This window comes from Rhinoderma darwinii, chromosome 4 (assembly GCF_050947455.1).
Source record: "Rhinoderma darwinii isolate aRhiDar2 chromosome 4, aRhiDar2.hap1, whole genome shotgun sequence".
Lineage (NCBI taxonomy): Eukaryota > Metazoa > Chordata > Amphibia > Anura > Rhinodermatidae > Rhinoderma > Rhinoderma darwinii.
This window is the reverse complement of record NC_134690.1, coordinates 238,476,089-238,503,273: the sequence shown is the minus strand read 5'-3', so window position 1 is coordinate 238,503,273 and position 27,185 is coordinate 238,476,089. Positions and strand designations below refer to the sequence as shown.

Genomic DNA, 27,185 nt, shown 5'->3' with positions numbered 1-27,185 from the left:
CTATTTAATTCTTGGAATGGAACGAGATGAGGAAGCTTTAGTTCAGTTTATGGAATTTTTCCAGATTAATAAGGGGACTGCATCTAGAAGAGGAATTTGGGATACCTTCAATGCTTATGTGAGATGATTCTATAAAAAGAGAAATATTGAGAAGAACAGGAGAGAGACAAGTGGTAGACTCCTTGATGCTGGATTTGGGTAGAGCAGAGGAGGAGTATACCCGTGTCCATCAGATGATACAGCAGCGGTATGACAGGCATCTCAAAATCGGTACAACAAGTTTTCTAAGGCAGGGATCCTTGGAGAAAAATTTAATTATTTCAGATTAATATTATTTGGAAGGGGGTAGAGTGGGAAAATTGTTGTCATCTTGCGTGAAAAATCAGAGGGAACAGTTGGAAATAGTTGCGGTTAAAGGACGTTCGGGGGAAATTATTACAGATGCCAAACTAATTGCCGACAAATTTGCCTCCTTCTATAAGGAAGTATATGCATCTGAGGATACTTGTATGTTGGATCTGGTGAAATCCTATTTGGATAAAATAGCGTTTCCCAGAATATCAGAGGTTTAGAGGGAAGCTCTGGAGGTACCTTTGTCAAGGGTCGAATTTGAGGCGGCTATTAAAGAAGAGCAATGGGAAAAGTCCCCTGGGCTGGATGGGATTCCATATGAATGATTTTTAAAGTATCAAGAGCAGATTCTGAGGGAGTTCCTGGGGACAATGGAGGAAGCATTCAGGGAAGGGGCACTCCCAGAATCTATGAATGATGCTTTAATTTCTCTTATCTTAAAGAAAGATAAAGATCCGCTCCTTGTATCATCATACTGTCCGATCTCTCTCTTAAATTGTGATATCAAGTTGGTAGCTAAGGTTCTGGCAAACTGGTTGGCCTCTGTTATAGAGGATATTATCAACCCAGACAGATTTCATCACGGGTAAAGCCATCAATTACAATTCACGTAAAGTCTTTACTAAAGTTACAGTATGGAGACTAATTATGCGGTGGAAGGGAGACTTCTCTCAACCGATGCAGTATGGGAATTTGACTCGGTCACTTGGGATTTTTTGTGAGCAGTTATTTTGAGGTTTGGGGAAAATTTTGTCTCCTGGATTAAGCTCATATATAGGACCCGCCGGGCTCAGGTGGGTGTGAGTAAGATAATTTTACCATTTTTTGTTTTAGCCAGAGGTACCCGACAGGGATGTACTTTATTTCCTTTTTTGTTTGCAATTGTTATTGAATGTCTGGCATTGAAGATAAGGGCAGACCCAGGTATCAGGGGGTTTTTGTTTGGGACTGAGGAGGAAAAAATTTTCATGTACGCGGACGACATGCTCCCGTATCTTAGTCAGTCGTCGGATGTGGAAGAGGTCGTCCGCGTATATCAGGAGTTCGGGATTCTCTCGAGTATCCAGATCAATTGGTCTAAATCAATGTTTCTCCCCTTTTCGAATATAGTTTCAGCCAATCAGGTTATAGGAGGTCTCCAAATTGTGGATCAGATGCGTTATGTAGGTATTGTTATTTCCCCAAAAATTGAGGATTATACATCTTTAAATATTTTCCCCCTAATGGGTGTTCTAAGAAGCAAGGTTAAGACTTGGAATCGCCTCCCTCTGTCCAGGGCCTCAGGGATTGCCCTGATCAAAATGGTTATATTACCTATGCTGTTGCATATATTTGGTAATTCCCCAGTTTGGATTCCGGGTAAGATTTATAACATACTGGAATCAATTGTTAATGATCTAATATGGTGGGGTAAAAAAAGTTGTATTAAATATAGTAAATTATGTCGCCGAGTAGTCGTGGGAGGGTTTGATCTACCTGATTTTAAGTTGTACTTCTTACCTTCGCAGATCCAACAGCTCATTGATTGGTAATACTCACCAGCAAATGGATTGATTTTGAATTTGGGGGGCCCTATATGGAGGGAGAATATATTTCAGGCTTTGGAGGCAGGATGCCTTAGTAAGATGTCTTCTAGGTATAACGTTTTTACTATGATGTATAAGGTATGGAGTGCGGTGAAACATTAATTGGGAGTTAGGGTAGTTCTTTTACCTCTATATGGGGTAATGAATTACTTAACCAATTTGTAAAAGTAGAGGATAGAATTTGTTAATGGGGCAATTAAAACCTTGGACAATTTACAGTGGGAGTTCGATATTTTATCCGGATCCCTGTATTTGCACTATTTTCAAATAGTTCATGCATGGGAAGCAACAAGTGATAAAGAATTCTTTAAGCTTGGTTCAGAGGAATTATTTACGAAATTGTACAAAAGGGGGAAAGAAAAGTGGTTACGTCTTTGGTGTATCATGACTTAAGTAGGTTTACAAATAGAGATAGCCAAGTAAGGGCAAACTTAAATGAAAAATGGGGTAAAAAGTTGGGGAAGGATTATATAGTCACGTGGAGGGAAGTGTTTAGAAGAGTTAATACTGTGTCACTAAATTATTTAGATAGATTGGGATACAGAGAGAATGATACCTGTCCTACGTGTAATATAGAACAGGCTGATCTCATTCATTTGATGTGGTGATGCACAAAGCTGCATCGATATTGGTTCTCTGTAATTGAAACCATTAAATCTATCTTACCTATTGCTGTCATTGCCGTTTGTCGATGTTCTCCCAACCTCCGGGACACACAACGTTGAAAAGTGCTGAAATTTTGGCGCATAGCGATCTGCCAGAGTGATAAACCAAGGTCTCTCAGTTCAAGTATTCTGCCCCACCCAGTTTGCCAAAAGTGTCGATAATTGGCATGTCGACGAACAGGAGGCATCGCAACAATCATCCCACACCACATGACTTGAGGTTTCAGGTGGCTAAAAAACTTTGCTTTCAATCTGCCTTTTGTGCCCCTTCCGCATGCCACAGATTGGAACCAGATGCTTGAAAATGTGATAATTTGTAGATTTTAGCGACACCTTGCATAATCTTGGTAGTTGTAACTTCACATTGTACCTCTCACACTGGGAAGAATGTACATAATATTTGTGGCCTAATGCACAATCAGAATGTACATATTATCTAAGTAAAAGTTAAGTGAATATGCTAACTTTCTGCTTCATTTTATCTTTTTCCACAAAATTCATGCAGGGGCTTCACCATCTCACCACAACCATCACTTTACAGACCTTAACATGCAGTAATTTATGGACGTATGAAAATAGCCTAACACTTAGGGCACAGACACATGGCAAAACCATGTGCCCAGATACTGTACAGCAGCAAACAGTGTCCATGTAATACTGTATTACAGACCCGTAGGCACTCCATTCTCTACTAGAGGCAATGGTTCTTGGGATAAGCACGTCTATAAAAAGACATGCAATCTAGCATGATACCATTTTTTCAAATGGATTGCGTATGGGTACTAGATAAATGCGTACAACACAGATTCATAATATAGCCATGCCAATTAGCCTTTAACATAAATTAATGGTTGGTTATAGATAGTAAAGTTATGTTTTCAGGGAGCTTAACTCAATGATGTGGTAGCTGTTCTTGACAAAAGGTTAATCTCTTCATTGTTCCTACCTTCTTTGCAGGTACTGCAGGCAGAGGCGTAGCTAGGGGTTTAGCCAGGGGGGGGACGGACATATATGAGTGGACCCCAACCCAGTGGGCCCCCCAACGCATGATTACAACTGAAGAGGCGCTGTAAAGGATCTGCCAGACACAGCTTCTGTGTCAACGCCCATAGGTAATCAGTCTGCACCTGCTTCTATGTCTGTGAGACTGACTCCATCTTCCACCACTCAGGATGGCAGGCTTAGGAGTGGGAGAGCCTATCACTGCCTGGCCAGACGGAGCTAGCTCCCGCCCTCTGTCTATTTATACCTGCCTTTCCTGTTCCTTCTTTGCTTGTGATTCTTCTCTGCTGGTGTCCTGGCCCTGCTGCAGCTTCTTGAACTACTGACTCTCTGCTTGTTACTGACCTTGGCTTTACTGACCACTCTTCTGCTGTGCGTTTTGTACCTCGCTCATCTCCTGGTTTTACTCGGCTCGTTCACCTCGCTTGTTGCTCACGGTGTTCCCGTGGGCAACTTCCCCATTTCCCCGGATCTTTGTACCCTTGTCTGTTTGTCTGTCGTGCACCTATTGAGTGTAGGGACCGTCGCCCAGTTGTACCCCATCGCCTAGGGCGGGTTGTTGCAAGTAGGCAGGGGCTGTGTGGCGGGTAGATTAGGGCTCACCTGTCTGTCTCCCTACCCCTTCATTACATAATCACAAGCCCATATACCTAGTCTACCCTGGTCCCTGAGACTCTATGGACCCCCTTGAGACCCTGGCTCAGCAAATGCAGGGCCTCTCCCTACAGGTCCAGGCCCTGGCTCTGAGGGACAACCAGCCTGATGCTACCCTGATAGTGCCCCTCAGCTCACCTCTTGAACCCCACCTCAAGTTGCCTGACCGGTTCTCAGGGGACCGGAAGACTTTTTTCTCCTTTCGGGAGAGTTGTAGGCTCTATTTTCGCTTAAAGCCCCACTCCTCTGGTTCTGAGAGCCAGCGGGTGGGTATAATTATGTCCCGGCTCCAGGACGGGCCCCAAGAATGGGCCTTCTCCTTGGCTCCTGACGCCCCTGAACTTTCCTCCGTTGAACTTTTCTTTTCTGCTCTCGGGCTCATTTATGACGAGACTGACAAGACTGCCTTTGCCGAGAGTCAGCTGGTGACCTTACGTCAGGGTGAGAGACCTGTTGAGGAGTATTGTTCTGACTTTAGGAAGTGGTGCGTAGCTTCTCGGTGGAATGACCCTGCCTTAAGGTGCCAGTTTAGATTGGGTCTGTCGAACGCCCTGAAAGACCTGCTAGTTAGCTATCCCTCTTCTGACTCCCTAGATCAGGTTATGGCTTTAGCGGTACGACTTGACCGACGTCTCAGGGAACGACGACTTGAACGTTTTTGTATTTTCTCCTCTGACTCCCCCATGACGCCTCCCGAGGTTCCGTTGCTTCGTTCTTCCACGGAAGACTCGGAGGTACCTATGCAACTCGGGGCCTCCGTGTCCCCCCAACAACGTAGAGAGTTCCGCAGGAAGAATGGTCTCTGCTTCTACTGTGGGGATGACAAGCATCAAGTGAACAAATGTCCTAGGCGTAAGAATAACCAGTCGGAGGAAATTCCGCGCCTAAGTGACCATCGGGGAGGTCACTTGGGCGCACAGGTATTTCCCGTAAATATGAAACGTAATAAAATCTTGCTTCCCTTTCAGGTCTCTTTTGGTGGTAGGTCTGCTACCGGCAGTGCCTTCGTGGATTCAGGGTCTTCTGCTAATATTATGTCTGTGGAATTTGCTATGTCTCTAGCTATGCCATTGATTGACTTGCCTAAACCTGTCCCGGTAGTGGGTATCAAGTCCACTCCTCTTGCTAATGCAGTGGCGGACACAGACTGCAAAAGGCCCCTGTGCAGATAATGTGCCAGGGCCCCCCCCCCCCCCCACCCCGCAAACTTCTCATGGCCGACGGTCCGCTTTCAGCTGCATCGCTGGGTCTCCTAAGTGACCCAACAATGCAGCACTAGCAGCCGGGGCGTCACTAAGGCTGGGTTCACACACACACTATTTACGGACGTAATTTGGGCGTTTTAGCATTGAATTACATCCGAAAATGCGGCTCAAAAGCGTCGGAAAACATCTGCCCATTCATTTGAATGGGTCTTACGATGTTCTGTGCCGATGGTCATTTTTTTTTACGCGCCGCTGTCGAAAGGCGGCGCGTAAAAAACTGCCTGTCACTTCTTCAGATGTAAATGGAGCCGTTTTCCATGGACTCCATGGAAAACCAGCTTCAATTACTTCCGTAGTGGACGCAGCAAAAGACGCCTGCACATGCCATTACGGCTGAAATTACGGTGCTGTTTTCTCCTGAAAACAGCACAGTAATTTCAGCCGTAACAGACGCTGCCGTGTGAACATACCCTCAGGGCTTAAAATGTCCGGGAAATAGCCCCAATACATATGTGTCCGCCCCAAAAAAAAGTGTGTGTATAGGAGACAGCATAGCATATCTATAGCACTACGACCCTATAAACTATGGATAGGATTAGATACAGTGGCTGAGCAGACAGTATCACACATGATAGGATTAGATACAGTGGCTCAGAAGGCAGTATCACACATGATAGGATTAGATACACAGCTCAGCAGACAGTATCACACATGATAGGATTAGATACAGTGGCCCAGCAGACAGTATCACACATGATAGGATTAGATACAGTGGCTCAGCAGACAGTACCACACATGATAGGATTAGATACAGTGGCTCAGCAGACAGTACCACACATGATAGGATTAGATACAGTGGCTCAGCAGACAGTATCACACATGATAGGATTAGATACAGTGGCTCAGCAGACAGTACCACACATTATAGGATTAGATACAGTGGCTCAGCAGACAGTATCACACATGATAGGATTAGATACAGTGGCTCAGCAGACAGTATCACACATGATCGGATTAGATATAGGGCCCAGCACAGTATCATACATGATTGGATTAGATACACAGCTCAGCAGACTGTATCACACATGATAGGATTAGATACAGGGCCCAGCTCGCTGACATTGCGGCTCCAGCGCTGGACCCAGGAAAGGTAAGAATAATAATTTTGCTTCTTTATGTGTTACTGATTATTTTTGTGTGTTTGTGTTTTTTTTACAGGTTCGGTTGTTGGACTTCGGATACGAGGACTTCAATGACGGCGTTTTTTTTATTCTCAATAAAATGGTTAATGAGGGTTGTGTTTTTATTTCAATAAAAAAAATTTCTATGTGCTTGTATCTTTTTAAACTTTATTATCACCGCCTTAGTAATGGCCGCTGGCTGATTGACAACCTCCATTACTAAGGCGAGGCTTAATGTTAGCCGGTGCAGAGTCTACACTAACCCCCATTATTACCCCGGTACCCACCGCCACCAGGGGTACTGGGAAGAGCCGGGTACAAACCAGTACCCGACCAGCTGTAGTGACGGGCAGGCACCGGGGTGGCCGCAGGCTGGTAGTATTAGGCTGGGGAAGGCCAAAAACAGTGGCCCTTCCCACCCTTGTAATGCTGCCTGCTGCTGCTGTGTTGTATCTGGCTGGTTATGAAAATTGGGGGGGACCCGACATCGTTCTTTCCAATTATTTTTTAAATGACGTGGCGTCCCCCCCATTTTCATAACCAGCCAGATACAATAAAGCAGCAGCAGCCTAGCATCACCAGGGTAGGAAGGGCCACTGTATCTGGCCTTTCCCCTCCTGATAATACCAGCCTGCGGCCACCCCAGTGGCCGACCATCACTACAGATGGTCAGGTACTGGATCGTACCCGGCTCTTCCCAGCACCCCTGGTGGCGGTGGGTACCGGGGTAATAAAGGGGGTTAGTGTTAGCCTCTGCACCGGCTAACACTAAGCCCTGCCTTAGCAATGGATGCTGTCAATCAGCCGGCGGCCATTACTAAGGCGGTAGTAATATAGTTTAAAAAAAACCACAAAGACATAGAAAAAATATTTTATTGAAATAAAAAAAAAAAACACAACCCTCATTAACCATTTTATTAATAAAAAAAAAAGCTGTCATCGAAGTAGTCCTGGAATCCGCCGTAGTCCAACGACCGAACCTGTAAGAAAACACACAAAAAATGATTAGTAACACATGTGTTAGGGTATGTGCACACACACTAATTACGTCCGGAATTGACGGACGTATTTCGGCCGCAAGTACCGGACCGAACACACTGCAGGGAGCCGGGCTCCTAGCATCATAGTTATGTACGACGCTAGGAGTCCCTGCCTCGCTGCCGGACAACTGTCCGGTACTGAAAACATGATTACAGTACAGGACAGTTGTCCCACAGCGAGGCAGGGACTCCTAGCGTCGTACATAAGTATGATGCTAGGAGCCCGGCTCCCTGCAGTGTGTTCGGTCCGGTACTTGCGGCCGAAATACATCCGTCACTTACGGACGTAATTAGTGTCTGTGCACATACCCTAAGGCTTAGATACAGGGCCCATGTGTGATACTGTCTGTGGGACCCTGTATCTAAGCCTACCACAAGGTAGGCTTAGATACAGGGTCCAGCAGACAGTAATCTTATACAGTATAAGATTACTGTGTGCTGGGGCCCTGTATCTAAACCTACAGTGTGGTAGGCTTAGATACAGGGCCCAGCAGACAGGATCACGCATGGGCCATGTATCTAAGCCTACCATGTGATTGGCTTAGATACAGGGCCCAGCAGACAGCATCACACAATCTGTGATCCTGTCTCATGGGCCCCCTAAGCCTGCTACATCGTAGGCTTAGGGGTTGTGCAGTCCCTAAACATTGATGGCCTATCCTCAGGATAGGCCATCAATAGCTGATGTGTCGCCCGGGACCCGCAAATCAGCTGTTTTGAAGGGGCCGCAGCACTCGTACGAGAGCTGCTTCCCCTTCATTTCACTACTCGCCCACACTGTGAATCGCCGAAACCGATTCACAGTGTGACCGGAATGAAGTGACAGGAATGAAGGGGAGCAGCTCTCGTACGAGTGCTGCGGCCCCTTCAAAACAGCTGATTGGCGGGTCCCAGGAGTCGGACCCCGCCAGTCAGGGCTATCTTACCTTCCTCTTCGGCCGCGGCGGGAGTTCTGTCGTCTCGATGCTGTGCGCGGCGCATAGCGCTGTGACGTCATGTGCTGCGCACAGCGCCTGACGTCAGGACCTCCGCTGCGATCCGGAACCAGGAAGGTAAGTAAAGTATGTTACTATAGTAACAGGGGCCCGCGGCCCGAGTTACTATAGTAACTTTTTATTGATGTGGTGCGGGGGGCCGTGGGCCCCCCTGGCTTCGGGGCCCGGTCGCAATTGCGACCGCTGCGACCCCTATAGCTACGCCAGTGGTCCACGGGCCTCTGTCTCAGTCCTCAGCATCGCGCAGCTGAGAACTGAGTCGGCCAGCAGAGGAACGGGCCCCCTTCCCACGCGGGGCCCTTGTGCAGCTGCACCGGCTGCACATGCGGTATGTCCGCCCCTGTGCTAATGGTTATTTTACATAGCATACCCCTGTTTTTAACTCCTTGTTGGCTCCATGCATTTGGAGCAGTGCTCTGTACTGGTGAGGCAGGGATTATCGTCCGATTTGGTTTTAAGCCTTCCCTGGTTGCAGTTGCATAATCCCACGTTTTACTGGAATACTGGGGATCTTACCAAATGGGGTAATGAATGCATGACGTCATGTTTTTCTGTTAATTCTATTTCTCCCCCTGAGAAGGTGAACACTCTACCTGAGTTTGTTTAGGACTTCGCTGATGTTTTCTCTAAAGAGGACTCCGAAGTGTTACCTCCTCATAGAGAATACGATTGCGCAATTGATTTGGTACCAGGAGCTAAGCTCCCTAAGGGTAGGGCTGGGTCTAAAAATATTAAGGCTGATGCACTGTCGCGTAGCTTCATGGCCAGCCCTCCTTTGGAGGAAGATCCTGCTTGTGTTTTGCCTCCAGGTATAATAATTTCCTCTATTGATTCTGATTTAGTCTCTGAAATTGCGGCTGATCAAGGTTCAGCTCCCAAGAACCTTCCTGAGAACAAGTTGTTTGTTCCCCTGCAATTCCGGCTAAGGGTAATTAGGGAAAATCATGACTCCGCACTATCTGGTCATCCAGGCATCATGGGTACCAAGCACCTCATTGCCAGAAACTATTGGTGGCCTGGGTTGCCTAAAGACGTTAAGGCCTACGTCGCCGCTTGTGAAGTTTGTGCTAGGTCCAAGACTCCCAGGTCCCGACCAGCGGGCTTACTATGTTATTTGCCCATTCCCCAGAGACCTTGGACCCATATCTCCATGGATTTTATCACCAATTTGCCTTCATCTCAAGGCAAGTCGGTGGTGTGGGTTGTAGTAGACCGCTTCAGTAAGATGTGCCACTTTGTGCCCCTCAAGAAACTACCCAATGCTAAGACGTTAGCTACCTTGTTTGTCAAACACATCCTGCGTCTCCATGGGGTCCCTGTCAATATTGTTTCTAACAGAGGGGTACAATTAGTTTCATTGTTTTGGAGAGCCTTCTGTAAAAAGTTGGAGATTGATCTCATCTGTCCTTCTCCTCTGCCTTCCATCCTGAAACTAATGGCCAAACTGAGAGGACTAATCAGTCTCTAGAACAATATTTAAGGTGTTTTATCTCTGACTGTCAATATGATTGGGTCTCATTCATTCCCCTCACCGAATTTTCCCTTAATAACCGGGTCAGTAACTCGTCAGGGGTCTCCCCCTTTTTCTGTAATTTTGGGTTTAATCCACGGTTCTCCTCCATTTCACCTGGTAGTTCCAACAATCCCGAGGTAGAGGTCGTTCATCGGGAACTGTGCACAGTCTGGGCCCAGGTTCAGAAGAACCTAGAAGCGTCCCAGAGCATACAAAAGACTCAGGCAGATAGAAGACGTTCTGCTAACCCCTTGTTTGTGGTCGGGGATCTGGTGTGGCTATCGTAAAAAAATTTGCGCCTTAAAGTCCCGTCCAAGAAGTTTGCTCCCCGGTTTATAGGGCCGTACAAGGTCATTGAAGTCCTCAACCCTGTCTCCTTCCGACTGGAGTTGCCCCCGTCTTTTCGAGTACACGACGTGTTTCATGCCTCCCTCCTTAAACGCTGCTCCCCGTCCTTGGCTCCCTCGAGGAAACCTCCAGTCCCTGTTCTCACCCCTGAGGGGGTAGAATTCGAGGTGGCCAAGATTGTGGACAGCAGGATGGTCTAAGGCTCCCTCCAGTACCTGGTCCATTGGAGAGGATACGGGCCTGAGGAGAGGACTTGGGTACCCGCCCGGAATGTTCACGCTGGGGTATTGGTGAGGAGGTTCCACCTTTGTTTCCCCAATAAACCAGGTCCAGGTAGAAAGGGTCCGGTGGCCCTTCATAAAAGGGGGGGTACTGTAAAGGATCTGCCAGACACAGCTTCTGTGTCAACGCCCATAGGTAATCAGTCTGCACCTGCTTCTATGTCTGTGAGACTGACTCCATCTTCCACCACTCAGGATGGCAGGCTTAGGAGTGGGAGAGCCTATCACAGCCTGGCCAGATGGAGCTAGCTCCCGCCCTCTGTCTATTTATACCTGCCTTTCCTGTTCCTCCTTTGCTTGTGATTCTTCTCTGCTGGTTTCCTGGCCCTGCTGCAGCTTCTTGAACTACTGACTCTCTGCTTGTTATTGACCTTGGCTTAACTGACCACTCTTCTGCTCTGCGTTTTGTACCTCGCTCATCTCCTGGTTTTACTCGGCTCGTTCACCTCGCTTGTTGCTCACGGTGTTCCCGTGGGCAACTTCCCCATTTCCCCGGCTCGTTGTACCCTTGTCTGTTTGTCTGTCGTGCACCTATTGAGTGTAGGGACCGTCGCCCAGTTGTACCCCGTCACCTAGGGCGGGTCGTTGCAAGTAGGCAGGGACTGTGTGGCGGGTAGATTAGGGCTCACCTGTCTGTCTCCCTACCCCTTCATTACAGGCTCATTCTAATTATATGCCAGCCATCATCCCCGTATATAACCCCTATCATCCCTGTATATACCAGTCATCATCCCTGTATATAACCCCCATCATCGCTGTATATAACCCCCATCATCGCTGTATATAACAGCCTGGCTGGTATATATAGGTAAGGTGGGAGTTATAAACAGGGATGATAGCTGGTGTATACATCATGATCACTGCATATACCCACCATCATCCCTATTCATACCAACCGTCATCCCCATATATAACCCCCATCATCACTGTATATACCAGCCATCATCCCTGTTTATAACCCCCATCATCCCTGTAAATACCAGCCTGGCTTGTATATACAGGGATTGCGGGGTTTACATACAGGACTCATGGCTGGTATATGCAGGGATGATGGGGGTTATATACACGGATGATGCGGGTTATATGCAGAGATGATTGGTAGTCCAGCCATCATTCCTGCAAGAACCCCCATCATCCCTGTATATATCAGCCATTATCCCTGTATACAAACCTCATCATCCCTGTATCCATTCATTATTGGGGAGGGCTGCTTGCTCACCCTCTCTACTAACACGCAGGCTTCTTCTGCTCCTCTGTGGCGGCAGCGTCAAAGGTATGCTCTAGCAGACTTACCTAGCGTGCAGCACGTCTGCTATATTGAAGTTTATTGCGGCGTGGCTGCGGCGGTGATGACGTGGGTTGCGACGGCCATGGCAGGGCGACGGCAGTCATGGTGGGCCCCACCATCTTAGTGGGCCCGGGGCCACTGCCCTCCCCTCCCCCCACTAGCTATACCACTGACTGTAGGAGGTCAGTTTAAATAACCTTAGTCATCAAAACTGTAGTTTTGTGCTTGTGACATGAACTTCAAATACTATTTTCGACACAGTCCACAGGAACAATAGGGACTGACCTTTAATAACTATATATTACAAAGCTGAAGCTTCGCTCTGAAGAAAATTCTACAGGCCATACTCAGGACAGACTAGAATATTGTTTAACCTTATTTCGTTTTTGGAAACAGTAAAGAAAGTATCCCATTGACATAAAAAAAAATCTTCCTACATGCTCAAGTCTTTCTGTTTGTTTTTCTTCATTAAAATCAATAGGTGAAGAATAATGCATGTTGTGTACCAGCTGTGCTTTCCATCATTCTAGGACCTAATGTCAAAATAATGCTCTGCGACCGATCCACATATCACGAAAACAAATCACCGTATTTTTCGGACTAAAAGACGAATATAAGACGTACCCACGTTTTAGACAAAGGAAAATAGGGAAAAAAAAATATTTATTCGGTTTCACCACATTCTGAGAGCCATAGCTTTTATATTTTTTCATCGTTTGAGCGGTGTGAGGGCTTATATTTTGTGGGACGAGCTGTAGTTTTTATCAGCACCATTTTTTGTTACATACAACTTTCTTTATCACTTTTTATTTCATTCTATTTAGCGCTATGGTGACCAAAAAACAATGATTCTGGGGTTTTAAGTTTTTTGTTCTTTACACCGTTCACCGTGCAAGTCAAATAATGTTATATTGTAATAGTTTTGACTTTTATAGATAGAGCAATACCAATTTTTTTAATTTTTAAAAAAATGTTAAATTGTGCTTGGGGAAAAAGTGTTTTTTTTTACTTTTAATATTTTTTTACACTCCTGAAAAGGTATCTAACTTTAATTTTTTTTACACATTTTATTAGCTCCCCTAGGGGACTTGAACGAGCGATCATTAGATCACTGGTACAATACACTGCGATACATGTATGAGTTACGGAAACAGCGTAACTCGCTGAGCTACACTATTTACGTAACTCCCATAGTAGTGAATGGAAGTTACAGAAGCGGTGTAGCATGCTACGCTTTTTCCGCAACGACTATTCAATTCTATGGGAGTTACGGAAACAGCGCGGCTCAGCGAGTTATGCTGTTTCCGGAACTCGACCATGTACGCTGTTTTTCTGTGGATATGTCATAAATGTCCTTCATGGGAAGACCCCTATAAATTGACTGCGGCATTTAACTAGTTAAATGGCCAGGAACAGCACCATTAAACGAGAAGGTGTCCGTGGACAATAGAAGTGAATGCGTCCGTAATTACGGATGATTTTTACGGTCGTGTGTATGGGGCCTAAGACAGCGTAAACTTACATCAGGCATTGAGAAGATGCACCATAACTTTTTTTAAGTGTCTAGAGAGGTGTAAACATCTGTTCTAAAATGAAATGGTGGAACATTTTTCGACACATTAGTTGCAGACGCATTAGTAAATCTGCCCCATAAGTCCTTCAATTCCTTCCAGAGTAGGTGAGAGGACATGGATGAGAGGATGGAGAGAAAAAATATCTTAATTTATACCTGTTGATCAAAAAAAAGGAAATAATAAAACTAACATTACTGGCCTGCTGTTTTCAGGTATCGTTGGTACACTTCTTAGAGACAGTGCTTGGGTGCTACAGCATTTTATAGCATGTTGTTACATTAGTATAGTGTTTATCTGACTGTTTTTAAAAGGGTATTCCCATTTTGGGGCCCTGCCAACCTCTCGGACCCCTGCCAACCTAGTGAACAAAGGGACAAAGGGTGCTCCCACCCACGCCCTGTGAAGGGAAATGCAACACGGCCCCATTAAATATTTCAGTCTGTAAGTCTGTAAAATAAAATTTAATCATTGCATAATGAAAAATGAATCATCTTTCTAATATGTCATTTGTGTTTCAAATCCATACCATTTTCAAGATCTTTGTTTGTTGTCAGTGGATATACTGTAAGCATTGATGTTCACATCCGGAATCTGAATATTCGTCCTGATCTAGTGCTGTTCACACAGCTGAGGATTTGTTACAATGTTTTTGTCTAGGTTAATCATCGGTGAGTTAAAGGCTATGTGCACCTCCACAATTTTACTGTTTCGATGCATTTAAAATTTTAAAAAAAGGCCACTTTGCAACTCGCCAACAGTCATATTGCCTTCCATCTGTCCCCTACTTCTTAAGGCCCTATTACATGGGCTAATGATCGGGAAAACGAGCGTTTACATGATCGCTCGTTCCCAATCATTGACCTGTGTAATAAGGGCAACGATCAGCCGATGAACGAGCAAATGCTCTTTCTTCGACTGATCTGCTCTTTTATGTAGAATTAAAAATCATCGTTATCGGCAGTACATCTCCCTGTATAATCAGGAAGATGCTCTGCCGACATGATGAAAATGTATGTGGACAAGTAATCGGAGTAACGAGCTTTCATCCCTATACATATCCAATCATTGTTCCATGTGATAGGAGCAAACGAGCGCCGATCAACGTGCTGTCTCATTGATCTGTGCTTGTTTACACGGTCCATATCAGGCCGTGTAATATTACTTTAACTATCATGTTTGTTAGACAAGCAAAAAGTAGGCTATAGATTAAAGGCATTATGACGGCAGGATTAGATTACACAGGGTTTGTTTGTTGTCTGTCACCATGTGAGCCCAGGTTTTCATGCATGCTGTGGAGACGAATTATAGGAGATTGTTAATTAAGATTATAAATTGCTTCATTGTTCATTTAGATGCATTGGAACAATAATAATGAAAAAAATGATTTCAAAGGTGTACATAGCCTTTAAACTCTGAAATAACGCAAACTTTTCTTAGACTAAGTTTACAACTTTTGCCTACGTGACAGAAAACATCCCACAAAATTATGTAATATGATACATTTTAACAAAGTTTCAGATGTGTGAGTAGCATTAGGTTGGGATTGTTTTAAGTTGGGATGGTTTCTCTGCCTCTGAATTTGAAAAAAAAAAGTATTTTAATTTCCTGACTGTAAGCAGTGACCTTGAAAACTTTGAAGAATTGTAGCACAAATTATACACAGGCAGATATAAACACAAAAATAAAAAGTATTATAAAAACTTACCCAGAACACTTAAAGTCTTGTGTATATCTACGGGTTAATATGTTAGAAACACCTTCATGAATTGGAAAGATGCCTCCTATGATATAGTCACCAGACAGTTGGGCTACAGCATGTTCATACGTGTCGCAAGTTAAGATAGGTTTCCATAAGTTTTTGGAAAACAGCGCAAAAAATATCAAATTGAAAAACATGGTTATCTTAAGGCTTGTCTTACACGTTCTGAGCTAATATATTGAAACTCAGAAAGTATATCAAGATTTCATTTAAATGCAGGCACTTAATTATTACGTTTCTAAGCCATTGATAATGTATGTCTATTGGCATGATTCCAGATGATTGCACAAAGAGAAATTATATAAGCAACATAACTTCCCGAACTGAGGCATGACGTCATGGGAAAAATTCTGGCATGAAGAAATAGTTTTGTAGTAACTTAGATCACAGGGGTAGCTATTTCCAGGCAATGATTTCAAAAAGGCCATACCCGGGCATGGTTCACTTTTGCTTAAGCAAGCTAGAATGTGAGTAGCGTAACCCCTCTTATGTAAATTTGTGAGTTTCCCTTTAAATTGCATGATGCCCCATATTTTGTGTCCCCACTACTGGCTCCACCTTTGTGTTTAAGGCCTGTTTGCCTGTGTCCAGTGGTGTCTGTTGGACTGCTGTAAGTGGAGCCGCTGCCAAGCCCTGCCAGAGTCGATGGCCACTGGAGTACATGGAGGGAATTTACTAAGACTGGTATTTAATATGGCAGTCTTAAACTGAAGTGCGTTAGAGTACAATCTGCCAAATTTATTTAAAAAAAACGTGCGGCCTCTTAAATTTAGTGCATCTTTGGCTTTCAGTGCATCAGAAATTTAAATTGATGCCTGCTGTAAGCAAGCGTAGGTTTGTGCTCTAATATACACCAATTACTGGCATAATTGATGGTCAATCTGTGGGCCAATGTGAGGCCCCATCCCACTAAGCCCCATCCACTTTTCTCACCACTTTCAAAAAGTAACGAGAGGTGTAAAAATTCGCAATTTAGAGCACAAAGATGGTGTGCACCAGGGGCGTAGCTATAGGGGGGGGGGCAAGTGTAGCAGTCACACTCTGGCCCTGGAGCCAGAGGGGGCCCAAAAGACCCTCAGCCGCATGAAAAAAGACTTATAAATTACATATGGTAGCTGGAAGTATTATAAATTACATATTATAAATGTAAGTATTATAAATGACATAAATTACATATGGTATGGTAGAACTATTATAAATTACATATGGTAGGTGGGGGCCTTGTTATAGATTTTGAATTGGGGCAAAGGAGCTTCCAGTTATGACTCTGGCGTGCACCATAATTTGCAACTTTTCTACACCAGAAAAGTAATTCCCCTATAGTCTACTGGCAGCCAGCTTGCAGGAAAAGGAGTCCGACGTCAGCATAGGCCCACGCAAAGCTTGATGCTGACGTCAGGGAAATGTTTTGGCGCAGAGATATTGCACCATGGTGTGGTGGCATAGAGAGGGACCTATGCAAAGTGATCTAAGGAGTATGAAAGTGGTAATCTAGAAAGTTAGCAGCAGAGATTGCGTGTTGCGGCCACAGGAGCTTACTGCATGGATGTGATAGCAGCAAGCTATGTGCAGTTACTGTGAGCTAAACTGTTGGGCTGATGTCTGAGACTAATAGACTATAGGAGGCCACTGCCAAAGGAAGTGCCAGCCCGGAGTTGGAGCATTCAGCAGCTGAGTATGAGATTGGCTGCCCTGAAGCCTATGGAGGAGGCCTTTTCCTCTGAGCGGGGTAGAGTGAATGGACAGTTGGGGCAAAGAGAGACAGGCAAAAAAGGACTAGTTCAAGCCTAGTTAAAGTGAGTTATTCCTCCTGTTGCCTATCAGAGTGTAAGTCCAAGTATTGTATTCCACAAGTGTTTGAAGTTACCATAGGACTATTGCTGAAATCACTGTTGAGCGGTCTTTTAAAGAGACGATACCCCATTAACAAAAAGGAAGGTCTAGAACTGTGTTGGTAATCCTGTGGTATACAAACATAAGGAGGTTGGGTATTCCGCAAAACATAGTCACGTAGTTGCCAGAAGGTACAGAGAAATTCCTTTACTTCGTGACTGGTGCAACCCCATGAGTTGCAAGTAGGCGAGGTAGGGTGTGATAGAAAATAGCCCCTCTGGGACCCACAGCGGCACAATTTTAGCGCAACCCAGCTTGGGGGCCTCCCGCGTGGTTGACGTCCTCGACCCAGGTTTTAGGACCGCTCAGAAAGGTTGTGCCACTGTAATTAAAAATAAAGTTATTTGTTCGAATGCAACTGAATTGTCTGTGTTCTTACGGGGGAGCCTCCTCTTACAAGACATTGGCTGATTTAGATTAACCCCTTTGATTGCCCTGAAGGCCATTTAAAAAGTAGGGTCTATTTAGCTAAGCACCGCCCTCTTTTTGGAGAAGTGCCATGGGCAGCGTAAATGCATTAAAAATCACATTTGATGCATTTGCGACTTTTGCACACCATGAAACTGGTATAGAGAACCATAAAATCCTTTCAAAGCAAGTTAGAAAGTTGTAGAGCGTTTCCTTATAAAATGGTTGAGTATTTTATTTGCATAAAACTTCTTAAACCTTTTAAACACGCTAATATATGACATTGATAATCACAGTAACCATAATAACCTGCACAGTATATATATGAAGCCTTTTTTTAATAAAAGACAGACAACATTGTATTTATTAAATAGGCACTGTACTTTGAAAAAACTTTGCATAAATCAATACTATAAGCGAATAAAATAAAGTTTGTAACATATTCTATTCAGGGGCGGATTGCCGGTGGGCCACTCATTTATAAAACATAGTGGGCTGCCTGGTCCTCCCATCCCTCCTCTGTGTGCCTGGCGGAGAAAAAATATGCACTCAAAAATTTGAGCACAGTGTCCTGGCCAGTCTCAGATCATTGTGAGCGGCGGATGGAATTGGCGCGCACAACTTCCTGATGCTGGCCAGTCACAACGTTCTGTGTGGAGCTTGCGCTGCCCGGCCATCAGACTCAGAGTCAGTATTTGTCTCCACCTCCCTCTATCCAACCCCCGTTGTATTAGAGTAAAATGCCTCTTTCTCTACTTATCAGGCTTCTTCCTCCCCCTCCTTCCTAATTACTTCACTCACTCTGAATTTACTGCTTTTTCCGTCACCTCAAGACATGACGGACTATTATCTCAGTGAGTGATTAGGGTAAAGCTGCCTATAGAAGTCTATAGGGGGTGGAGTGGGAGGTGGGGGATGGAGTAGAGTGAGAGAGACACTGCTGCAGCTTCCAGTAAGTGTTATATCTCACTCCAGTGCTGGATGCGCAGCTACACTGCTCCTTACTTCTGTATAATATCCTCCATGTTGCTGCTGCTTCTATATATTTGATAGGTTGAGATGGCAATGTGCAAAGTATGGCAAATATGATAGCAGTTAGGCTTCAACGACTAGCTCATTGAAAACTGAGAATTAGGGATAGATCCTGCAGATGGGAAAACTGATTTAAAAAAAATGGAAAAATATTCCATATACAATGAATGACCAGAAATAGTGTTATTCCTCATCTACACCCATATGACAGCTTATTCTGAAAAGTCACCTGAAAAGTATTTACTGTACCATATAACGTACTGGGAATCTGCAAAAAAAATGTTTGTGTGTGAAATGGGGAAAAACAGCAAATCCTCCATTGTTTACTTGTTTTCCTTTTCACCGTGCAGTAAAAACGACATGTTACCTTTTATTCTGCAGGCCAATACGCATATGGCGATACCTAATTTATCTTTTTTTCTTTATATTTTACTACTTTTACAAAGAAAAGAAAAAAATAATTTGTTAAAGTATATTTTGTGTCACCATATTCTGAGACATATAAGTTTTTTATTTTTCTGCCGATTGAGCTGTGTGGGGGCTTGTTTAATGCAGAATGAACTGTAGTTTTTATTGGTATAATTTAAGGGTACTTGCAACAATTTGATCACTTTTTATTCAATTGTTTATGTGAGGGGAGGTGAACAGCGATTCGGGTGTTTACATTTTTTGGATTAAATAATGTTATAGTGTAATAGTTCAGACTTTCACAGCACGGCAATATCAATTATGTTTATTTATTTTTTTCCATTCCATCAGGAGAAAAATGAGAAAAGGTTTCTGCTTTTCTTACTTTTAATAATTATATATATATATATATATATATACACACACATATATATATATATATATATATATATATATATATGTATATATATATATATATATATATGCATATATATATATATATATATATATATATATATAAATATATATATATATATATATATATATACATACATATATATATACATACATATAAACAGTATATATATATATATACTGTACTTTATTCATTAGTCTCTCAAGGGGACTTGGACCAACAACAATTGTTTGACTGCCTGCACAAAATACTGCAATATTTATATTGTATTGTATTATACTGTTTTTTTTTTTACCAGATCCTATTAAGCCCTGCCTCTAGCAGGGCTTAATAGGAGCACAGGTATAGCAGTCCAGCTGGCCTTCAGTAGGCCCCCAGGGTGCCATGACAACCTTCAGCCCCCTGCAATCGCATCGCGGAGGGGCAATGAGCTGACAGTGTGGGCCGCCCCCTTTTTTGATGGTTTAGATGTCACAGTCGCTATTGACTGTGGCATCTCAGTGGTTAAGCGGCTAGGATCAGAGTTATCTCTGATTCTGGCCGTTACAGTGAGGTGTCAGCAGTAGAATACAGTCAACACCCACTGTATATGGAGCACGCTCAGCACGTGAGTCCGCTCCATACTTCCCTGACGTAACTGTGCGTCAAATGTCGAAAAGGATTTAATCACTTTATACCTGAAAATCAACAGTATACAACGCTCTTCACCATGTTCGTAAAAGTCAGAACTATTAAAGTATAACATTATTTATGCTGCAACAGGGGCGGACACAGGCAACTGAAGGCCCTCATGCAAGAACAGTTTATTGTCCGTCTGCTCTCCAATGTCTAATCATAGATTAGCCCCTTTGTCTCTCTAAAAATCCATCAGTAGTTGTTATCTATAAAGTTAGCTCAGGCATTTATATTTAATCTATTAGACACAAGAAGGCCGCTTTATGGTGAAGGTGTGCCCACTTACCTACTGGGCCCCTGTGCAGCTGCACGGGTTGCACCAATGGTATGTCCGCCCCGGTCCTGCAAGTTAAACGCTTTAAAAAATTAAAAAAGAAAGATGCCAGAATTGTTTCTTGGCCACCTGGCCTTTCCAAAAAAATTGGATAAAAAGTGATCAAAAAGTCGTATATACCCCCAAAACAGTACCAGTAAAAACTAGTCTGCCCCACCACTCCAATGATGCAAAAACAAAAACGTTATGGGTCTCAGAACATGTGACACAAAACAAATTATATTTTTAACAAATTGGTTTTTTATGGAAAATGTAGTGTATCTTTAAAAAAAACAAAAAAAAAAACAAGCAACATGTCTCTATAACAAAAGCTCTTTTCAGCCCCCTAATACCATGCAAATGTGTAAAGGATCTGCCAGGCACAGCTTCGGGGTTAACTCCCTTAATTAATCAGTCAGCACCTGAATCTACATCCCTGAGACTGACTCCAGCTTCCACCACTCAGGCTGGCAGGCTTAGGAGTGGGAGAGCCTATCGCAGCCTGGCCAGACTCAGCTAGCTCCCGCCCTCTGTCTATTTATACCTGCATTTCCTGTTCCTCCTTGCTTGTTGTTCTTTTTCGTGTGGTTTCCTGGCCCAGCTACAGCTCCTTCTATTTTGTTCCTGCTCCATACTGACCCTGGCTTACTGACTACTCTTCTGCTCTTCGTTTGGTACCTCGCACACTCCTGGCTTGACTCGGCTCGTACACCACTCTGGTTGCTCACGGTGTTGCCGTGGGCAACTGCCCCTTTCCCTTGCTTGTATTCCCTTGTATGTTTGTCGTGTTTGTCGTGTACTTACTGAGTGCAGGGACCGCCGCCCAGTTGTACCCCGTCGCCTAGGGCGGGTCGTTGCAAGTAGGCAGGGACAGAGTGGCGGGTAGATTAGGGCTCACTTGTCCGTTTCCCTACCCCCCGGTCATTACATAATAACAAGCCCATACCTAGTCTACCCTGGTCCCTGACACCACTATGGACCCCCGTGAGACCCTGGCTCAGCAAATGCAGGGTCTCTCCTACAGGTCCAGGCCCTGGCTCAGAGGGTCAACCAGCCTGATGCTACCTTGGTAGTTCCCCTCACCGCACCTCTTGAACCCCACCTCAAGTTGCCCGACCGGTTCTCAGGGGACCGGAGGGCTTTTCTCTCCTTTCGGGAGAGTTGTAGGCTTTACTTTCGTTTAAAGCCTCATTCCTCAGGTTCTGAGAGCCAGCGGGTGGGTATAATTATGTCCCGGCTCCAGGAAGGGCCCCAAGAGTGGGCCTTCTCCTTGGCTCCTGACGCCCCTGAACTTTCCTCCGTTGATTGTTTCTTTTCTGCTCTCGGACTTATTTATGACGAGACTGACAGGACTGCCTTTGCCGAGAGTCAGCTGGTGACCTTACGTCAGGGTAAGAGACCTGTTGAGGAGTATTGCTCTGACTTTAGGAAGTGGTGCGTAGCTTCTCGGTGGAATGACCCTGCCTTAAGGTGCCAGTTTAGGTTGGGTCTGTCGAATGCCCTGAAAGACCTGCTAGTTAGCTATCCCTCTTCTGACTCCCTAGACCAGGCTATGGCTTTAGCGGTACGACTTGACCGACGTCTCAGGGAACGACAACATGAACGTTTATGTGTTTTCTCCTCCGACTCCCCCATGATGCCTCCCGAAGTTCCGTTGCTTCGTTCCTCCCCGAAAGACTCAAAGATACCTATGCAACTCGGGGCCTCCGTGTCCCCCCAACAACGTAGAGAATTCTGCAGGAAGAATGGTCTCTGCTTCTACTGTGGGGATGACAAGCATCAAGTGAACAACTGTCCTAAGCGTAAGAATGCAGCCAGAGAACTTCCGCGCCTAAGTGATCATCGGGGAGGTCACTTGGGCGCACAGGTATTTCCAGTAAATAGGAAACGTACTAAGATCTTGCTTCCCTTTCAGGTCTCTTTTGGTGGTAGGTCTGCTACCGGCAGTGCCTTCGTGGATTCAGGGTCCTCTACTAATATTATGTCTGTGGAATTTGCTATGTCTCTTGCTATGCCTCTGATTGATTTGCCTAAACTTGTCCCGGTAGTGGGTATTGACTCCACTCCTCTTGCTAATGGTTATTTTACACAGCATACCCCTGTTTTTGCACTCCTTGTTGGCTCCATGCATTTGGAGCAATGCTCTGTACTGTTGATGCAGGGATTATCGTACGATTTGGTTCTAGGCCTTCCCTGGTTGCAGTTGCATAATCCCACGTTTGACTGGAATACTGGGGAGCTAACCAAATGGGGTAATGAATGTTGTACGTCATGTTTTTCTGTTAATTCTATTTCTCCCCCTGAGGAGGCGAATACGCTACCCGAGTTTGTTCAGGACTTCGCTGATGTTTTCTCTAGGGAGGCCTCCGAAGTGTTACCTCCTCATAGAGAATATGATTGCGCTATCGAATTGGTACCAGGAGCTAAGCTTCCTAAGGGTAGGATATTTAATCTTTCTTGTCTCGAACGTGAAGCCATGAGAGAGTATATCCAGGAATCCCTGGCCAAGGGTTACATTCGTCCCTCTTCTTCTCCGGTAGGTGCTGGCTTCTTCTTCGTGGAGAAGAAGGATGGTGGTCTTAGGCCATGCATTGACTACCGTAGCCTGAATAAGGTCACGGTAAGGAACCAGTATCCCCTTTCTTTGATTCCTGATCTCTTTAATCAGGTTCAGGGGGCCCAATGGTTCTCTAAATTGGATCTACGGGGAACGTATAACCTTATTCGCATCAAAGAGGGGGATGAGTGGAAGACTGCGTTTAACACGCCCGAAGGCCATTTCGAATACCTCGTCATGCCCTTTGGGTTGTGTAATGCCCCTGCGGTCTTCCAGAATTTCATAAATGAGATTTTGAGAAATTACCTGGGGATATTTCTTGTAGTGTACCTTGATGACAAACTGGTGTTTTCCAAGGACTGGTCCTCCCACATTGAGCATGTCAGGAAGGTGCTCCAGGTCCTTCGGGAAAACAAACTGTTTGCGAAAACCGAAAAATGTGTGTTTGGGGTACAGGAGATACCATTTTTGGGTCAAATCCTCACTCCTCATGAATTCCGCATGGACCCCGCCAAGGTTCAGGCTGTGGCGGAATGGGTCCAACCTGCCTCCCTGAAGGCGTTACAGTGTTTTTTGGGGTTCGCTAATTATTACAGGAGATTTATTGCTAACTTCTCGGTCATCGCTAAGCCTCTTACGGACCTCACTCGCAAAGGTGCTGATCTCCTCCACTGGCCTCCTGAGGCTGTCCAGGCTTTTGAGGTCCTTAAGAAGTGCTTTATCTCGGCCCCGGTGCTGGTTCAGCCCAACCAAATGGAGCCATTTATCGTGGAAGTTGACGCATCTGAGGTGGGAGTGGGGGCTGTCTTGTCCCAGGGTACCAGGTCCCTCACCCATCTCCGCCCCTGTGCCTACTTCTCCAGGAAGTTTTCGCCAACTGAGAGTAACTATGATATTGGCAACCGCGAACTCTTAGCCATTAAATGGGCATTTGAAGAGTGGCGCCACTTCCTGGAGGGGGCTAGACACCAGGTAACGGTCCTTACCGACCACAAGAATCTGGTTTTCCTAGAATCTGCCCGGAGGCTAAACCCGAGACAAGCTCGATGGGCGTTATTTTTTACCAGATTCAATTTTTTGGTTACCTATAGGGCTGGGTCTAAAAATATTAAGGCTGATGCACTGTCGCGTAGTTCATGGCCAGGAGGAAGATCCTGCTTGTATTTTGCCTCCAGGTATAATCATTTCCTCGATCGATTCTGATTTAGTCTCTGAAACTGCTGCTGATCAAGGTTCAGCTCCCGGGAACCTTCCTGAGAACAAGCTGTTTGTTCCCCTGCAATTCCGGCTAAGGGTACTTAGGGAAAATCATGACTCCGCACTATCTGGTCATCCAGGCATCCTGGGTACCAAACACCTCATTACCAGAAACTATTGGTGGCCTGGGTTGCCTAAAGACGTTAAGGCCTACGTCGCCGCTTTTGAGGATTGTGCTAGGTCCAAGACTCCCAGGTCCCGACCAGCGGGCTTACTGCGTTAGTTGCCCATTCCCCAGAGACCTTGGACACATATCTCCATGGATTTTATCACCGATTTGCCTCCATCCCAAGGCAAGTCGGTGGTGTGGGTGGTGGTAGACCGCTTCAGTAAGATGTGCCACTTTGTGCCCCTCAAGAAACTACCCAACGCCAAGACGTTGGCTACCTTGTTTGTCAAACACATCCTGCGTCTCCATGGGGTCCCTGTCAATATTGTTTCGGACAGAGGGGTACAATTTGTTTCATTGTTTTGGAGAGCCTTCTGTATGAAGTTGGGGATTGATCTGTCCTTCTCCTCTGCCTTCCATCCTGAAACCAATGGTCAAACGGAGAGGACTAATCAATCTCTAGAACAATACTTAAGGTGTTTTGTCTCTGACTGTCAATATGATTGGGTCTCATTCATTCCCCTTGCCGAATTTTCCCTTAATAACCGGGTCAGTAACTCGTCAGGGGTCTCTCCCTTTTTCTGTAATTTTGGGTTTAATCCACGGTTCTCCTCCGTTTCACCTGGTAGTTCCAACAATCCCGAGGTAGAGGTCGTTCATCGGGAACTGTGCACAGTCTGGGCCCAGGTTCAGAAGAACCTAGAGGCGTCCCAGAGCGTACAAAAAACTCAGGCTGATAGAAAACGTTCTGCTAACCCCCTGTTTATGGTCGGGGATCTGGTGTGGTTGTCGTCTAGGAACTTGCGTCTCAAGGTTCCGTCCAAGAAGTTTGCTCCCCGGTTTATTGGGCCGTATAAGGTCATTGAGGTCCTCAATCCTGTCTCCTTCCGGCTGGAGTTACCCCCGTCTTTTCGTATACACGACGTGTTTCATGCCTCCCTTCTTAAATGCTGCTCCCCGTCCTTGGCTCCCTCGAGGAGACCTCCTGTTCCCGTCCTCACCCCTGATGTTTGTCCCTTGTATGTTTGTCGTGTTTGTCGTGTACTTACTGAGTGCAGGGACCGCCGCCCAGTTGTACCCCGTCGCCTAGGGCGGGTCGTTGCAAGTAGGCAGGGACAGAGTGGCGGGTAGATTAGGGCTCACTTGTCCGTTTCCCTACCCCCCGGTCATTACAAAATGGTAGAAACCTTTATCTCTCTTGTTCAAAAAGATGTGAATGAATTCAGAATTACCAATCATGATGTGATGCCTTCTGGTTACGTAGTTACATAGTACAGTTGAAAAAAGACACATGTCCATCAAGTTCAACCAAGGGATGGGAAAAGGGAAAGGATTAAACAAAATTTCTACACATTGACCTAGGAGCTGATATTTTTTCGTTCTATGAAATTATCTAAGCCTTTTTTAAAGCCGTCTACTGTCCCTGCTGTGACCAGCTCCTGCGGTAGACTATTCCATAAATTCACCATTCTCACAGTAAAGAAGGCTTGTCGCATCTGCAGATTAAACCTTTTTTTCTCCAGATGGAGGGACTGTCCCCTTGTTTTTTTAGGGAGTTTTACATGGAACAGGATTTCACCAAATGTTTTGTATGTGCTATTCATATATTTATATAAGTTAATCATGTCCCCCCTTAGTCATCACTTTTCAAGGCTAAATAGGTTTAATTCTTTTAATCTTTCCTCATAACTTAGATTCTCCATGCCCCTTATTAGCTTTGTTGCTCTTCTTTGTATTTTTTTCAACTCCAGGGCGTCCTTTCTGTGAACTGGAGCCCAGAACTGTACTGCATATTCTAGATGAGGCCGCACTGATGCTTTAAAAAAAAACAAAAAAAAAAAAACTGATGCTTTGTAAAGTGCCGCACTGATGCTTTGTAAAGTGGTAATATTATATACCTGTCCCACGAGTTCTTGCCTCACATGACAATATCTTATTGGCCTTTGAAGCAGCTGATTGACATTGCATGCTGTTATTTAGTTTATGATCCACAAGTACACCCAGATCCTTCTCAACAAGTGACTCCCCCAGTGTAGCTCCCCCTAGGACATATGATGCCTGCAGATTGTTGGTACCCAGATGCATAACTTTACATTTATCTACATTAAACCTTATTTGCCAAGTGGATGCCCAAACACTTAGTGTATCCAAATCAGCTTGTAATTTATGAACATCTTCCATAGACTGAACATTACTGCATAGCTTGGGGTCATCTGTAAAAATAGAAAAAGGTTCTATTAATCCCATCTTCTATATCATTAATAAATAAGTTGAATAATAGTGGTCCCTACACGGAACCCTGGGGTACATCACTTATAACTGGGAATCATTCAGAGTAGGAATCATTGCCCACAACTCTCTTCACAACACCCAGTTGGTAAAAAGTAAAAACACGCCCAGTTGTCTATTAAGAAAGTATTTAGCATAAATCTAAAATTGTTCATAACTTTGTCAAAAATGATCGTTTTTCAAAATAAAAACCACTGTTGATATCTACATTACAGCGCCGATCAGATTATGTAGGAGATAGGGCACTTATAATCTGGTGACAGAGCCTCTTTAAGAACTCTAGGGTGTAAACCATCTAGTCCCGGGGCTTTGTGCACATTTATTTTATTTACCAGCATTTCACCTATTAAACCAGCAATACCTGGTGGTAGGGGTGAAAAATTATTT

At 44.7% G+C, this 27,185-nt stretch overlaps 1 protein-coding gene across 1 annotated transcript in view; it reads right to left on the bottom strand.

Moving 5' to 3' along the window:
* LOC142760502 (G-protein coupled receptor family C group 6 member A-like) overlaps window positions 1-27,185 on the bottom strand; it is a 64,180-nt gene that overhangs the window by 27,432 nt on the left and 9,563 nt on the right. The window contains exon 4 of the mRNA XM_075863699.1: window positions 15,389-15,612. Within this exon, the coding sequence (XP_075719814.1) occupies window positions 15,389-15,612 (224 nt within the window). The remainder of the gene's footprint in view (window positions 1-15,388; window positions 15,613-27,185) is intronic.